The sequence below is a fragment of the Centroberyx gerrardi genome, chromosome 18, assembly GCF_048128805.1.
Source record: "Centroberyx gerrardi isolate f3 chromosome 18, fCenGer3.hap1.cur.20231027, whole genome shotgun sequence".
Classification (NCBI taxonomy): domain Eukaryota; kingdom Metazoa; phylum Chordata; class Actinopteri; order Beryciformes; family Berycidae; genus Centroberyx; species Centroberyx gerrardi.
Window position 1 is genome coordinate 13,666,294 of NC_136014.1, and position 16,970 is coordinate 13,683,263.

Consider the following 16,970-nt stretch of genomic DNA (forward strand, 5'->3'; position numbering starts at 1 on the left):
CATTTTTTTGTGTGTGACTACGATATTATATAGCGTCACAAACAAGATAATGTTCTACTCTGTTGCGTTTCATCTAGTGGTGCTTAATGTCACATAGCATTTAGAGCATTCGTGCTTGCATAACTGTGTCATTAAAACAGTAGTAATGACGATTAATTCAACTGATTTCAACTCAACTAAGTCTACAAAAAGTCTAGGTGCAAGTCTGGGTCTTGACCATGTCACTTAATTTGTCAACCAATTTTATGAAACATATATTTTACACATTTCTACAGTACAATCATCATTTTGCCACATATCTAGTGACAAGGAGAGGATTTTTTCTATATTACTTTTGTTTTCTCAAGATTATACACGGGTTTTCAAGCTAAGATACACAAGAGAGCGAGTGGCAGCTGTTTCTATACTGTAAAGTATAGTATTCAGCCTGTCAAACTTTATACCATATACAAGGTCACAAGCAAATCCTCTACAGAGAATTCCTTCTGTCAAGTTACCTGCCCAACTCCACATCCCTCAACAGCCACAACACACAGCAAGAGCGTTTGAACAGCAAGCGTTTGCTTCTCACTCCTTGTTGTGCCTTGTTACTTTGGGTGCTTCAATCCAGCCATGGCAGCCAGGTCCGCAAACAACAATGCCAATGTCTTTCTTTACTTGTTTCATGTGCCAGCACACTAACCAAGATGACAACACCAAACAATGTTACCCCTTGTCTGTCTCCCCAACCCAGATCAAGCCAAGTTCTAGATTCTATCACAAATTCAGCTTAGACCTCGATCAAAGATGCTACTTAGTCTTAAGGTTTCATCCAAGTTTTCAAAACCATCGAAAGGACCGCACTGTTTTGAGTTACAATGTTGGAGCTAATTGCAGAATGTGACAGAACCAAGTGATGGGTATTGTTGTGTGAAACCCAGTTACTGGTTATTCAAGAAGACAAAGGAGAAAAAGTAAGGCAATACTGAACATCTTCTGTACTTGAACGTAGGGTTCCACATCTTTCTTATGTTTGAGCAAGCTAAAACCAAGGGGTTTGGATTGTTTGATTGATAGTCATGATAGATGACAGCCACGACGATACTGAACAATTTGGTCTATGATTGTTATGTACTTTTGTCTATGCCTTTACATCTTCTTCTGTCTTGCAAAGATGAATGATTTGTAGTGCCAAGACGTAAACTTTCTGTGTCGTTTGTCTTGTGTGAACAATACATCTTCTAGCCAAATGAATAATGCCTGCAGTGGGGGAAAAAAAAAAAGAAAAAAAAAAAAACATGGAAGAAGAAGTCAATGATGACAAAATGCGCAAAAATATCAGTTATGTTGCATCTTCTTACAGTGGAATGATATATTTGAAACAGGCCCAATCACTGATTCACTCTTGAATTACCTCATTTCCTGGTTTTCCCGCCACCTCCCAGCATGCCTTTAGAACTCATTGTGAGGTGACCCTCAACATTTAGCATGTAAGTGCTCTCTACTGCACAATGACCCCTCTGATTTCTGCATTAATGTGTAGCAGCAGGCCATTGTAGTGTTTGACTTGGTTAAAGTCTGTACCTTTGTGTCATGACCATCTGTTTGACCATTTGGAGCAGTATGCTCAGATGATACAACGGTGCATTTTTTTTCTCTTTTACTTTTTTTTGTTTATAACCTGGTGCTGAATAAATACATCTACAAGGTGCTACCACTATCTGTGGACTGCAGAGTCCACCTTGTGGCTTTCTAAGAGCATGGCCTTCCGGTTGACTGAGAGACTCTGCTTCCAAAAACTTGCAGACTCACAATGCTCGGGAACTAGCACCTCAACTCTACACAGTTTACAGCAGAACTCAACTCTCAATGGTGCCACTTTGATTTTCCAATCTGCACAATAACAACAGTTATTCTACGTTCATGTAATGTTTATCATGATGGTTTCAGCATAGATTTTCGTTTTTCTATGATTCAATCTGCACTAGGATTTATTTATTTTTTTTCTGAGAGAATGAAACTGGCAAATGACAAAAATGCATCATTTTGGCACATGCCCAGGAGCACAAACGTACTTCTGATAATGGAACTTGGGTAAAAAGTATAGAACGTGATTGCTGTGTTGTAAATTCCTGTCATCTCTATGTCCTTAACCTGTGTGTATCTATTTTTGTTGTTACTGTAGAATTGGCTGTAATATTTTGTTTAAAAAATGGATTTGATATTCCAATGAAGCGACTATGGTTGTCATATTAATTGCTGCTGATTTTTGAAATTGTTATCAAAGGTGTTGGAAAATATTGCTTTGTTAAATATTCAATCAATTTCTAGATTGTGTTAGCTTGTTGGTGTATTTCACAAATCTATCAGGATACTCCCTAGGCTATATGATTTATCTGGGGTATTCCAAAAGTTGGCACAATGTCAGTAAGCAAACAATTTGCTACAATCTGTAGCATCTCTATGAAAGTGTACTCATACAACCTATGTTGTGATTGAGAACATATAATATAAGGAATGATTTCTTTGTTGTTGTTAAATATAAAATGTAAGTAAATTGTTTCATGGAATCCCCGTTCTTTAAAAAAGCAAAACTGATGTCCAGTATTGTACCTACCCCCTATTTTTGGGAACAATATGAATATTATTAATAACATATGGTGCTAAAGTTCTTTTTGTATGTTTTGGTTTTTAGATGAAAAGAGAAATATTATGCCGAAAAATGTAATGTTAAGCCTTACTGTAGATTAATATATCAGACTGTTCATCCCAGAAGAGAAAAATAAATATAGTATTTGAAAGTGCAAAATATACCAGTACTGTATTCACATGCACGTTTCACATTTTGTCAGATCAAAAGTGGCTATATAGCCTGCAAGGGTATATGTATAAGATGTGATGTATGATGTAGGCCTACACACTTATGAAAATTTTCCCCAGCTATAACAGCAGATCTGAAGGATTTATTGAATGTGTCCTACTATAATGTTTTACAGTAAATGTCTTGGCATTTGCAACAGCCTGTGATTAGTACAAGTAGCCCATCAGACATGGGTGGACAAAAGCACAATGTCTGGTCTGCAGAGAGCATATCAATTAAATATGAATTATTATAGTCATTATAGTTAGGCCTCCTGAACTACAATGTCACTTAAACAGACTATTCTTAACATTCATCTGAAAATTAGCCCATAGGGCAGCAACCAGTGAAGTTGACTGAATGGGCCTAACGATTCCATGATTTTAGTATATCATTAAATGCAGCATTTTTGGCACAGGGTCAAATGTCTGTAATCTGGCCTGCTAGGAGGAGGATTCTCCACACAAAATGTCATTTTTATCAAATTATGTTTTTGTGTGGGTTTTTTCGAGGTACATTCTCAGATCCTCAGATGTGCTCAACAAATTTAGTGCCCTATAGTATCCACATGTCAAAAATACTGATATTATTCTTTTAATGCGTTGTCAATCCAGGAAATATACAGGGTTGAAATCATTTCGCTAAGCATTGGGTCATTGTACAGTTTTGAAGGAATTTATTCCGCTCAAATTTGCCGACTGGAAAAATACTTAAAATATAGATGTAGTCATATGTGACACATACCTTTTTTTGAACTTGCAGTCTTTTGTATTTAGCAAAGAAACTATAAAAACCATGCATGCGAAATGACTTGTGCATACAAATTGTGAGACATTTTTAGTTCAAAAGAAAAAAAAAGGTTGGGGTGGGGGGTGTTATGCTCCCATTTTTACCAACATTTAATAAACACTTGTATTTTATCTCTCTAGTGGAATTATTAATACACTAAATATCTCATATTATGAAGTATTGTAATATATTTTAAACAATTATAAATAATTTTTGGGATATAGTGTGATTGGTGGTGATTTCTTAACACTATTATTGTGGTTACCTATAGCTTAACTGAATAAAAGATGGAAGATGTAGAAGTAAGAAGTAAAAATCAGATTTTGGTCCATTTTAAACAAACGTTTAATAAAATTACAGCTTCAAAAACACATGTAGTTGACTGTATGAATAGCTCAGGTAACTCATGTGAGAGTGAAAAATTATCTTAACTAAATTGAAAAAATAATTATAGCTAGTGGTAGGGCAGTTAACAGGGAAACCAGTTGAACTAGGCCTATAACACATGCATTAGGCCTTTAAAGATGATGACCATGAACATGACAATTTATCAAAAATCCATAGTAGCTCACAATTCAAACCCCTATTGTGGCTTAAATGCCACCCTGATCCACTTGTTAAAAAGCTATTGTTTAATAGGAACAGAAGTCATGAACTAGGCTATGATCTACCAGCAAACAAACAAATAATCAATAAATAATTTACAAAGTGATACTATGTGCTTTACAGCCAATCAGAGTGCTTTACAATAAATAGTAAAATGCTAGCTCACTGGAATAATATTCTTGTTTTATTTTTTAATAAATTATGACATGAGCGTCAGTTTTCTGTGATACGTGGAAGGAATTTCAGCTTTGTCTTTTGTCATTCTTTGCTAGCTTCAAAGTGAGTGAAACAGAAAAGATGAGAAAGGTGGCTGTTTGTGGATGATTTTCCACCTTGTTTGATGCCCACTGCATCAGAAGGCCATCATTCACAGGTCTTATAGGTCAACTATATGCTAATGAGCCTTTCACTGAATAAATTGATCAATCCTTAATTCTAGGTCACAAGTTGATAAGCTATTAATGTTATTATTAGAACAGTACAACTGTGTTTGTGCGCTTTACGCTGAGATCTCATGTAAAATCACAGTAGTAGCCGCCCATACCCCTCACTTCTTTCGGTAGCTGTTTTGCTGTGCAAAGCATGCTGGACCACTGGACCACAGTTCAACGCCCAAAATGGCGGCAGGATTGAAAAGTTTTGGCTGTTTTGTCTGAGTTTGTTTTCTTTTTAGACTATATCTTTCGCTGTTATAATTGCACTTAAGCATAACCTTTTCGCATTGAAGACACGTGGGTGTTCTTCCCTGTCGCTGAGGAATAATGCTACAGCGGGGATGGCGTTTTGTTATAAGCTCAAATTTGGGCATTACTTTCCTAATGCTAGGCTAGGCTAAGCTAGCAAGCTAACTACTGTCAGATAACTATTACAGCCAGCCTTTGCACAGGTTAGGAGCTTCGCCAGTTATGTCTTGTCTCCTCGATACCCCAACGCAGAACTGAATATGAAGAAGAGGATCCTTACATAGAAATGGAGGATGATGTGAAAAAAGTGAAAAAGGTAAGTTGGGCAAAAAACATGCTAGCCAGTCAGCAAGTTGGCTGGCTAGCATGCTAACGTAGTGTTCACCAACTAGCTAGCCTTTTGCTACGATATCTCTCTTCTTGTCTTTACACAGATTACTGCAAGGTTAGCTAACTAAGTGTAGCAAACAGTAAATTAAGTTTAGCGGGCAGTTATGAAGCACTCGTGGTACTACAGTGATACGTTAACTAACTTGTATTCACTTCATTAAAATAATTAATATAAGCGCTACCAATCGGAAATGAAGCACTACAACAGATTGAGGCTAATAGACCAAGCGAGTTATTTCCAATTAAGTTAATCACAATCCACTTTCTGTCCACTTTGAGGTTGAATTAATCTTTATTTCTCCGTAATCTACTGCACAACGCCAGTTTGTTAAACTTTTTGCTTTGAACTGCGCTATAATGTGTTCATATGCTATGGATGTCAGTTATTGTAGATACACAAGTGGAAGTTCTTAAGTTAATTGTAATAATTAGACCAATGTATTATCTTTTGCGAGGTTGTTATTAGAGAGGATTAAGATGGTATGGTGTAGGAAGGGTGGTGCTGCTCTCATAAAGGTAATGAAAGCACATCCAGGCTTCCTGGAGTCATACTCTCATTGTAATGGGCAGGCGTGGGTGTTAATAGACTTGTATGCTCACCATCGGCTGTCACAGGCAGCGGTCATCAGTGTCACTCATGGTAGGGGGAGTCAGCACTTCTTCTTAGTTGTGCCAACACGCACGCAAGCACACACACACACACACACACACACACACACACCCTAACTAGCCTGTTAGACATGACAACTGATCTTCCACATTCAGACTCATAGCCGACCATCTCTCTTGGAGACAAGCCTTTATCTTTTCTTCCTATTATGTCTCATGTCTCACATTGTGGAAGGAAGTGCTTTGATTTTTCTTGGAAGGGGAAAGCTATGCTACATTTTCCCTCTGTGCCTCTGGTTGGCTCTGGAGGAGAACGAAGGGCAGGGCCCACCAAAGCTAGGCGGGATGTGACGTTGACAGTCTCACTGCCTGAACACCATGGCAGGAACTGAGATGTCTGAGGCTGACATCTAGGCTACAATTAATGTGTGGTCATTCTGTTGTTTTTCCCATATTAAGGACGCTAGTGTTAGTTCCCATCTAATGCCTCCTTCTCATGATGGGGAAGGAAATTTGGAAGGAAATGAAGTGATAGTCTAGTGCTTACAAGGTTGTTTGTGGCAAGCAAATATATGTGCCAGCAATGTTAACTTTGTTTGTACTGGTGTTTGTAAGCCATGGTCTTAAAATATCTAGTCTAAAAGAACTAAGCACTTTTGTCAGGTTTTCTGGTTGTGGCCACAAACTGAAACTTTCTTTTCATGTTTGTTCAGGCTGTGGCCCAGCAGCAATTCAGCTTTTTGGAAAGTCAAGTCTACTCTGCATGGTGGAGAAAATCATTGTTTTTCCATTCCAGCTTAGCGCTAATTAACACACCTGATGAACAATTTAAAAAAAACTGCTGATTTACCCTTTGTTGCCAATGTTTTCGTTGTCGTGATGATGGTAGGATAAATTTAAAGATTGTACTGTTAAGGACTAGGTGTAGCCCTCACTGTCCAGGGGAGGTGATCAGCGCTGTGTAGGAAGCAGTGTTAGCAGTGCGTACAGTTCTTATTTGTTCCACTTGGTGGTGATATTGAATAGCATTTGGCCCAGATGTATATTTGTATTCACTGCATAGAGGGTTGCAACATTACACATAGGTTCAAGTGCCATCTCAGACCCCTATGATAACATTAGGCCTATACTTTCCTAACTGATGCTCATTTTTAGAATAGCCTAGGTTTGGGGAGTCTGGAAGGCAAAAAAGGCTTAAATTAGTCTTCCTTAAGCTATATGACTATTATAATATGGCATTGCTGCTTCACTGTGCACAGCTCATACATAACCAGTGGACTCCTCCAGCCATGATAATATTTGTAGATTTAGATTGTCATTCATACACACCACTGTTGTTTTACTTTGAAGATAGTTAAAACAAAATCATGAATGCAATTTCCTGTGTTTGCCTGTGCCTTTGTATTAGCAGCACAGGTCCACACTTCTTGATTGTTACAAAGTTTGTATGTCTCTCTTCAGTTGTCAAACAAGCCATCACCACATGAAGAAGCTAGATCCTCACTTACAGTTCCTTTGAATAAACTATAAGCTCTTGACAAAAGTGGCACTCATTCATTTTGAGGCCATTTACCATGAGGCCATTTACCATGATGCCCATGGGTCACCTGTGGTAGCTGTAGTCTCACATTTCACCAGGAGTGGCCATAAAATGTTAATGCACTTGTCTTCTACCAGAGTCCTGAAGCTGCGAACTGTTAAATAATGCACTGGTCATAGGTTGTGCTATTCTGCGTAGTCTAAAGTGTGGGATCATGTGTCAGGACTGGAAATCAAGAGAATACCAAATTATAGGCAACGTATAAAAGAGTCTAAGTTGTCTCGCTATGTGCACTATAGTTAAAGTGCAATGCTTTGATACAAGGAATCATCACTTCAGAAATTTGATGTTCTGAATTGAAAGTGCCCACATCTCATTCTCCCTTCTTGTGCCTGTATTGCAGTTTGCAAAATGTCATGAGACGTCTGTTGTAGTTAGTGTTGCGGACGGTATTCAAAGCATGAACGTTTGTGTCATCACAGGAAGTTGGTGGTTGGCCCCCTTCCTGTTCTTGTGCCTCAGTATAGACAGTCAGAGACGCTTCCCTTTCTTTGTGGGGGTCACGCCCCCCGTGTACACACACAGACTGTGTTTGACCCTGTATGTCACTCACCAGTTGGCAACTGTCACTAAGGCTGTGTGTGAGCGGAGGCAACAGGTGACAAGTGTAGTCAGTGTGAGGGAAGAAACGTCTGTGGCCACGCACAGCCAAGCACCAACTGTGTGCTTGCCGTTGAATAGGCGACTCTTCCAGCGCGAGGGTTCATGGATTACGAGGTAGGCTTTTCTGTACCGCTTTGAATCTTGGAACATGTTTGTTAATGTGCATAGGCCTAACATCATGGGTGAAATTAATTTCTCAAAGTCTTTATTAAACCCACTTCTGGGCTCTCGTATCCAGTGGTTCATTGTCAAGGGATTGTGTGATTTAATGTTTTTATTGACCATATTATGCAAGGAAAGCATTGAGAAATCGGGCTCTAAAGTAAGTACAGAATTGTTGAGAAGAGGAAGGAAAATAGATTGTTCTTGAGACATCTGTGGTAGCTGTGGCAGCTCATTCTTTTTGTTGATTTTGATGTCTGCGTGCGATTCTCCATCTTTTACACTGCCTTGGGCCCCCACCCCACCACCCTCTCACCACCACCATCGCAAATGCAATGTTTTGCAATGTCTTCTGTTAATGCTAATTGTTACATTTCGGCAACACATATTGGGTAACATGGACTGCTGCACATTTGCACTCTGAAAGAGGGCCATCTATCTCACTTTGCGGTAGCTGGAGCTACCAGCACAGTCAGGGAAAGCAGGGTCAGCAGAAATTACAAGGCATATACGATCCACAGTCAACAGCAGTTTGATAGAGTGAAGAGGTTTCTTGTTGGTTTTTCGGGGAGGTTAACCTTGTAGCTGCGTTCGATTTGCTTTCCTGTTTGGCCAACCCATTGCAATGATGTCATCTGTGTGTTTATAGACATGAACAGAGTAATTTAATGACAAACTAATGATATGCTGTTGCAGAGGATCAGAGACTGCCCATTATTTATGTTTTAGAGAGTCTTATAAGCTATGCACACAACCTGGGTCTCAAATGTTTTTTGGAAAGGGGCTTTGCAAAAAAAAACCACAGACTGAAGCTGTTCGACTTCCACACTGACAAACTCTCCAATTTCTCTGAACTCCTCTCTCTCTTCTTCTTTATCCATTAGCCTGGTATCGTGTCTCCGTTCAAGCGTGTCTTCCTGAAAGGAGAGAAGGGGAGGGACAAGAAGGCCCAGGAGAAGGCCACTGAGCGCAGGGCCCTCCACACCTTCTCCCTCTCCCAGCCGGACCACCGCATTGACCCTGACATCCTGCTTAACGACTACATCGAGAAGGAGGTCAAAGTGAGTATGACTAGCAGAGATACAAACCCCTCTACACATAAACTTAAAAAAATAGTAGTAGGTTAATAGAAAAGAATGGATGACACTTATTTCTGTGACGTATTAGGTAATATTTTACTATACAATATACTACATACAATATTTGTTGCTATAGTCGTAGTATTGAGCGCATGTTCTGTCTTGTCCAGTACTTGGGGCAGCTGACATCAGTTCCAGGATATCTGAACCCATCAAGTCGGACAGAGGTCCTGCAGCTCATTGACAATGCAAGGGTAAGCGTCTGAATAACAGGATTTAACTTGACCATATCTGTCACTGACATATTGTTTTGTTACAATGAATGTTATAGCTATAGCTCAGTCTATTTTAGCAAAGAATACAATTGGTAAACTCTTAAATGGTTTATGTAATCTACGGTGAATTGGAATAGGAATTCAAAGTTGACAGATATTATGGCATTCTTCAGTAACATGGATTACTAAACTCATCTTTCGTCTCCCTGTTTCCCAGAAGTCACATCAGTTGGCAGGCCAGCTGACGCCAGAGCAGGATGCAGTGGTGAGCCTGTCTGCGTACAACATCAAGCTTGTGTGGCGCGACGGAGAGGACATCATCCTAAGAGTGCCCATTCACGACATTGCTGCTGTCTCCTACATCAGGGACGACTCGCTGCACCTTGTGGTGCTCAAAACAGGTACCCAGCTTAGCATGAGAGGGGTCATGTTTGCTCTCTCTCCCTAAATACTGCCCTAAGTTCCTGTGGGTGTTGAAAAAAGGTTAAGCTAAAGTAAAAAAAATCCCAAACTTCGCAGGATAACAGGTTGCCAAAACACAAGCTACTTGAGTCCATGTGACTTTTGTTTAGAAAAATACACAAAGCTTATCAGGAACATTGGACCATTATAACCTTTTTTTTTTTTCTTTCTTTTTCCCGTTTTCTCCCAATTTTGTCGTTGCCAATTCCCATTGTGCTCCACAGTCCCTGTCATTGCGCGACCCCCCTGTCGGCTGGGGAGGGTGTAGACCACCACGTGTCTCCTCCGATGCACGTGGAGTTGCCAGCCGCTTCTTTTCACTTGACAGCAAGGAGTTTTTCGGGGAGAGTGTAACACATGCAGAGGTTCACGCTATCTCCCCTAGATGTTCCTCGAATCATTGCGCCTACTAATTGAGAAAAATGCGTATCCCTACCTGGCAATACAGGTTAAAGTAGTGAATGCACATGTGGCTAGAATAGAAAATTGCAGTAATCGAATTTGACAGTGTGTGTTTTTCTGTTTTTCAGCCCAGGAGTCGGGTGGCTCTCCCTGTCCCAGCTCATGTCCTGATCTCAACAAGTCCCAGACCCTCAGCTCCTTATCAGAGAGTGGAGCTGTACTCGTGGAAGTTTGCTGCCTGCTCGTGCTGGCCGTTGAGAATAAGGTATTTATTTTCATGTAAGGGTGCATTCACACCAAGTGTGGTTGCAGCAGTTTAATTGAACTCTTGGGAACAATGGCACTCAAACCCGGGTGCGCACCAAATAACCGCACCAGGACCGCCTGAAAATGCTGGTCTTGGTCCACTTCCAAGCAAACTGAAGTGCTGTTTGTTAGGAGTGAGAATGTAATCCGAACCAACTACAGGAATTAACCACAAAACATGCAGTTTTACTGGTATAAGGAGACTGATGATGACATGTGATAGCCATCAGTTGCTCATGTTTGGAATGCAGAGCATAACAAAAGTTTGAACCTATTAATATGCATATTCAGCTATTTCTTCTTACCTGGTATGAAGGCCATGAGCTTTCTAAAAGAAATGACATTTAACACTCTTAATATTACCAAAAGTAAAATTGAGACATAGAATTAATACGTTTAGACACAGCTAGATTGATAAGTGAACACTTCTGGACAAGGCTATTTTCAGTCTTTGCTTTATAAAATGTTTTTTTCAAGGTACCGTCCTGAATTAGCTTTTGCTAAATTTTGAGTGCATTGCTAATCACTGCATTTCTTGGTCTTTCAGGCAGCAGCAGAGGAGCTTTGTCTTCTGCTCAGCCAGGTCTTTCAGATTGTTTACACGGAGTCCACCATCGACTTCCTGGACAGAGCCATTTTTGACGGAGCCACTACGCCTACCAGGCACCTTTCCCTATACAGTGGTAAGGAAAAGAACAGATCAGCTGACTCGGAGAATAACAAACTGATTGGTTACTTGGTTGGTTGATTGATTTGATTTATTGGTTTGGAAAAGGACCCACCAAATACTTCCCAGGGGAATGGTAATCAGTGTAACTTATTAGTGATTGGAACATGTACATAACTTTAACGTATGATTTTATTTTATGTTTTTTTTTCTCAAGTAAGTTTAATAAATATGTTTGTAAAATTTTATTTGGTGTAATCTAGTCTAACCAAAGTTGTGAAACTTCAACATCGTATGCAGAGTTGGTTAGTCATCATTACATTGTCTGAACCTGTCAATATGCACGTCCCTAATTCTGCAGATGACTCATCAAGCAAAGTGGATGTTAAGGAGGCCTTTGAAGCAGAGGCCAGCACATTGTAAGTACACAGTCGAGCAGTCCTGCCTTGATGATATCAGAAAGTGGTGAAAGTTTCCTGTTACTGTTTGTCACTACTGCCTGAATACCTCACTCTTCAAAATTTGTGTCACTTACACTCTACACCATCTGTGCCATGACCAGGCTGACATGGAATCTGCTGACTCATTAACCACTCGCTTTCATATCCACAAAACTGTTTCTTTTTTTGTTTTTTTTTGTTTTTAGATGGTGGTAGTTCAGTATTCACAAAACACAGATTTTCCACAGATTGACAGCCAAAAATAGTGTCTGCAGATTAGCACAAAGCACAAATCAGCCTCATGAGGTGTGCTTTCTTCTCTCAGTTCATTCCAGGGCTCACTGGAAGCAGGGGGGAACTCTCCATCGGCCTCCACCCCAGCATCGCCTCAGACGAAGACTGCCAGTGAGGGGGAGCTCAGTACCACTGCTGCAGAGCTGCTACAGGACTACATGACCACGGTATGACGCTTCCCTCTCTCACTCTCTCTCTCTCTCTTTGCTTGAGACTGTTTTCTAAAAAGTGAGTCAACCGGTATGAAAGAATCATACTTCACTGGATACATTAATGTAATTTATGTATTGCAGGACTACACCATGGTATATGTGTGTGTGCATACATGTATATATATCCACATATATCCAGAGCCCTGGAAGGATATACATATATCCATGTAATATATGGAGAAACTAATCTTCCCTCTGAAAACCAGTTAAAAATTATGAAAAATAAAGTCAATCTGAATTGATGTGTCCTAGAAAGTGTACTATTCAGGGAAGCATATCCCATTTTGAGTAACGCAAAACAGATGTCCTATAGTTGGTGTATTACTTGGTCTACAATTAGGTGGGCAGTAAAAATATTGGTTTAGACGTTGCCAATCACTAAAGAAACTTATCCACATCTGCATCTCTTCTAATACTGAGAGGAGGGTTAGGAATTCACCTCAGCTGACTGTCAGCTTCACAGAGAGACAATATACTCTAGATTGATCGCTTTACAAAATACAATGAACAATGGCAACTTTTAAAAAAAAATCTAGACTAGAGTTTGGCCAGTTGAAACATTATGATTGAAGTTGCATCAGATCTGTGGTAGACTTCTAATGCAGCTGCTGAAGTCTTCTGTTACCTTAGCTGGCTAACATCCTATGAATAGAATCTCTATTTTGGCTATTTCTTTCACCGGCACTGGCATCATCTGGCATTTTTTTAAAGCCAGCCCGGTTGCAGATCCTGGTTTTATTTCCTGTTTGTTGGGCTGTAATTTCCAGAAAAAAATCAGGTTACTAGCACAGACATTTCAGACATGCACAGCTCAAGAAGGACCCCTTGAAAATCCTCAGTCTTAGCGACATCAGCACATGTAGATGTTTGCCCTTCTGGCAAACATAAAAAAGAGACAAGTTAAAATAAAAACACAAAGACGAGCAATAAAACTGAGCTGAGAAAGTGCCTGTTACTTAAGGAAACAATATGCTAGCATGTAATGGGTTTTTTTTCTATCAAGGTACACACAAAGATAAGTCCTATAATTATTCAGTGGCATTGAAGGCAATATTCATTTTTATTTATTTATTTTTTCCTTTCCCTCCTAGTTGCGGACCAAGCTGTCATCTCAGGAGATCCAGCAATTTGCTACTCTGCTCCATGAATACCGTAACGGTGCCTCCATCCACGAGTTCTGTATTAATCTGCGACAACTCTACGGGGACAGCAGGAAGTTCCTCCTACTTGGTACAAACCCCTCTTCCTGTCCTACGATTTTTTTTTTTACATCTCTGAAAAACAGTTACTAAGGGCATTAATAGGACGCAGATTATCTGACATCACTGAGCTATACAGCTGTGTATCATCGGCATAACTGTGGAAACAAATGCTGTGTTTGTGAATGATGGCCTCTAGTAGGATCACATAAAGGCTAAAAAGAATTGGGCCTAAAATCAAGCCTTGGGGCACACCACATGTAACGCCAACTCCCTATGAGGAGTGCTCACCCAAACAAACAATGAAGTCACAATTTACTGGGTAAAACATTAACCAATTTAAAACCGTGCCACAAAGACCATCCCATTCATGCAATCTATTTAGGAGGATCACACGGTCTACTCTATCAAAGGCTGCAGTCAGGTCAAGAAGCACCGGAACAGAGAGCTTATTAGCATCAAGATTGACTCTGATATAATTTACGACCATCACATGAGAATTCTCTGTGCCAGATAGGAACTTTTCAAATATGTTGTTTGTATTCAAAAACTCAGTCAGTTGGATGTAGACCAGCGTCGCAAGTATTTTACTGAGAAACATCAAATTTGAAATTGGCCTGTAATTAGTTCAGAGGAGGCTTTTTCATCAAGGGTCATACAGTAGCCGTTGTAAGAATAGATTGTTTGTAATGAGTGGTTGACAATATGTAGCACTTATCCTGACAAACAGTTAAACACTTTAAAAGAAAGTGGGGATAAGATCAAGACTTAGGACTTAGGCTTATTTATGACTTTGTATGACAGATCCTCCTCAACCTTGATGAAGCATTCTAGACTGCCCTCTGGTGGTGATGGAGGATCTGTTAAAATCTATTCATCATTAATTTTAGAAGACAGGTCAGTCCTGATATTTGGTATCTTGTCTCTGAAGAACGTGGTTAATCTATTACACTTAGATGAGGGTATTAACTCACTCTCAACAGCAAGGGTAGAGTTGATCAGCCAATCAGTGGTTGAGAATAAAAATCTAGGATTGCCCTGGTTGTTAGAAATCAGTCTGATGTAGTATGCTTGCCTGGTAGCACTAACAGTCAGTTTGAAAGACTGTCCTTTAAAATGTCATAATGGAGTTGCAGCTTAGTGTTCCTCCACTTGCGTTCTGCCCTGCGGCCTATCCATCTAAGTCATGCAATCTCCTAATTTTTCCATGGGGCTATTGGTTTATTAGTGACCTTTTTACTTTTTAAGGGAGCCACAGACTCAGTGGTAGCCCTTAGCTTTGAGCATAAGTTATTTGTCAGTACATCACAGGAAGGCAGGGTAAAAATGGTGTTGGACTATTTTTTTTACAAGTAAGATATAATTTTCAGCCTCTTAAGAGTAACAGATAACGTTTTTTTGCTGGCACCAGTATGTGGGCAATTACTAATGTGTAGCTCGTTGACTTCTGATTCTTACCCAGCTAGCTTTCTCCCTCTCCCTGCAGGCCTGCGTCCCTTCATACCAGAGAAGGACAGCCAGCACTTTGAGAATTTCCTTGAGACCATTGGCGTCAAGGACGGCCGAGGCATCATCACAGACAGCTTTGGCCGCTACCGGCGCACGGCCAGCTCCGCTTCTGATTCCACCACCAACGGCAACGGAGCTGCAGGAGGGAGTGGTGACAGCGGGGGATCAGACGGGGGCCAGGAGGCCTCAGAGGGTGATGAATGGGACCGCATGATCACTGATATCAGTAATGACATTGAAGCACTTGGCTGCAGTATGGACCAGGAGGGAGTCACGCCCTGACACGGTGAATAAAGGGAGGTATTTTTGTAAGAGCTGAGGACATTAAATGGCGGCCACTCATCAGGATACTGTTGTGGCCAGTAGGCATGAACTGAATGGATCAGGTGAAGGTGGTCCTTGGCACTGATCTTAGATTAGTTTTAACATTTTGTTTTTCCTCAAATTGTCAAGGGGATGATCCATAGTCGGTGAGCCCTCAAGGATATCTTCAGCCTACTGCCATAAAAACATGAAGTCAACAAATGCGCTTATGCAGACCCTGTAGATTACATGCAATCAGTTTAGGCTATCGTTTATGAAGTTGCTGCATTTCAAAATCATTCATAGCCTCCGAGAAAATTTTTAAGGTTTGGTTTTGTATTCATTTATTGGCAGTATCTGCCACTGCTGTCAACAATGTAGCGGATAACTCCAGAGTCATTGAGGGTAATTTAAAAGTTTGTCTTGAATACCTTCAAAGACTGGAGTATCCATCAATGGACTATGTACATGTTATGGAAGTTTAAGACTGAGGCTGTACTGTTTTATGCTTTTGTATTACTATAGGTCAATCAACTTCATCCACCAGGAGAACGTTGTTGTTCTTTATTTACTTCACATTTGTTTGTGCGTTGCTGTGAGAGTGTAACTTTTGGCTATATATATTGTTTCATATGATTTGTGTACCAGTTTGTTTTACACTATCACTTGCTATCAATGTTTACTCATTTATATAATTTTGCCCTATTCAAACTGACCAAGGAAATGCTGTAAAACTGAAAATTCTCATTCAATTACAGCAATTGAGTGGGCGGGGACAATATTTGACAAAGCCAGTTAGTTAATGGCTGATGGAAAATTTCTATTTTAGGTTTTTGTTTTCATGCAGGTCATCTTGTTGTGTTGTATGACATTACTGTAGATTCCCCATTTATCTGTCATTGTGCCTTTACACTGCAGTACTGCTGCCAAGTGTCTGTCAAGACACAGACATGGAATTATGAACTGTAACTACAGTTGATGAGCAAATCATGGTTATTAAATAACAGCTATTTACAATTATTGTCTGTTGGTGTCATGTAAAATTACTAGCATCACAATATCTTTCTGCAAGATGTGACTATTATCCTTGACACTTGTCTGTTGCATTATCGGTGTTCACTGGCATGTAGTTTGAAGTTAGATTAGCAGTTAGATTAAATTGAGTGGACTAAAAGAGGTGGATAAATCAGGTTTCTAATCTGTGATCATGATCCCTTCTGAGTGGTCATTTGCTTGGATGCACCTAAGCTGCTTTGAAATTTCAGCCCTGGTTTCATCAAAGCAATCTTGTTGGACGTTGCTGAATACCTTCAAAGTTAGGGATTAGTTTTGTCAGTCTGAGGTACAAGAAACTGGCAGGACAACCCGGACACATTCCATTCTGTAAAGCCATCCCCCGTACGTGCCCTTGCTCACTTGCCTTCACGGATCTACTGTGTTATGATTTTTAAACCAAAAGGCACTTTCATGCAGCAAAGTTTCAGATGTGTTGTGGGAAGGGACCAGAGGTATAGGAGTGCATTTACAGAGTGGAACGCTAC

General features: G+C 40.1%; 1 protein-coding gene across 2 annotated transcripts; it reads left to right on the forward strand.

Moving 5' to 3' along the window:
- Positions 1-4,850: 4,850 nt before the first annotated feature.
- On the forward strand, positions 4,851-16,446 carry ccm2 (CCM2 scaffold protein). Of its 2 annotated transcripts, none has more exons than XM_071902320.2 (10): positions 4,851-5,233; positions 9,166-9,342; positions 9,531-9,614; positions 9,853-10,036; positions 10,628-10,764; positions 11,353-11,488; positions 11,834-11,891; positions 12,238-12,373; positions 13,510-13,648; positions 15,104-16,446. In XM_071902320.2, exons 1-10 carry the CDS (start codon positions 5,204-5,206, stop codon positions 15,406-15,408), a joined length of 1,386 nt encoding a protein of 461 aa, XP_071758421.1. In that variant the 5' UTR covers positions 4,851-5,203; the 3' UTR covers positions 15,409-16,446. The 2 variants fall into 2 exon arrangements, with proteins under 2 accessions (XP_071758421.1, XP_071758429.1); XM_071902328.2 differs by lacking the exon at positions 4,851-5,233 and adding an exon at positions 8,086-8,233.
- Positions 16,447-16,970: the final 524 nt, after the last annotated feature.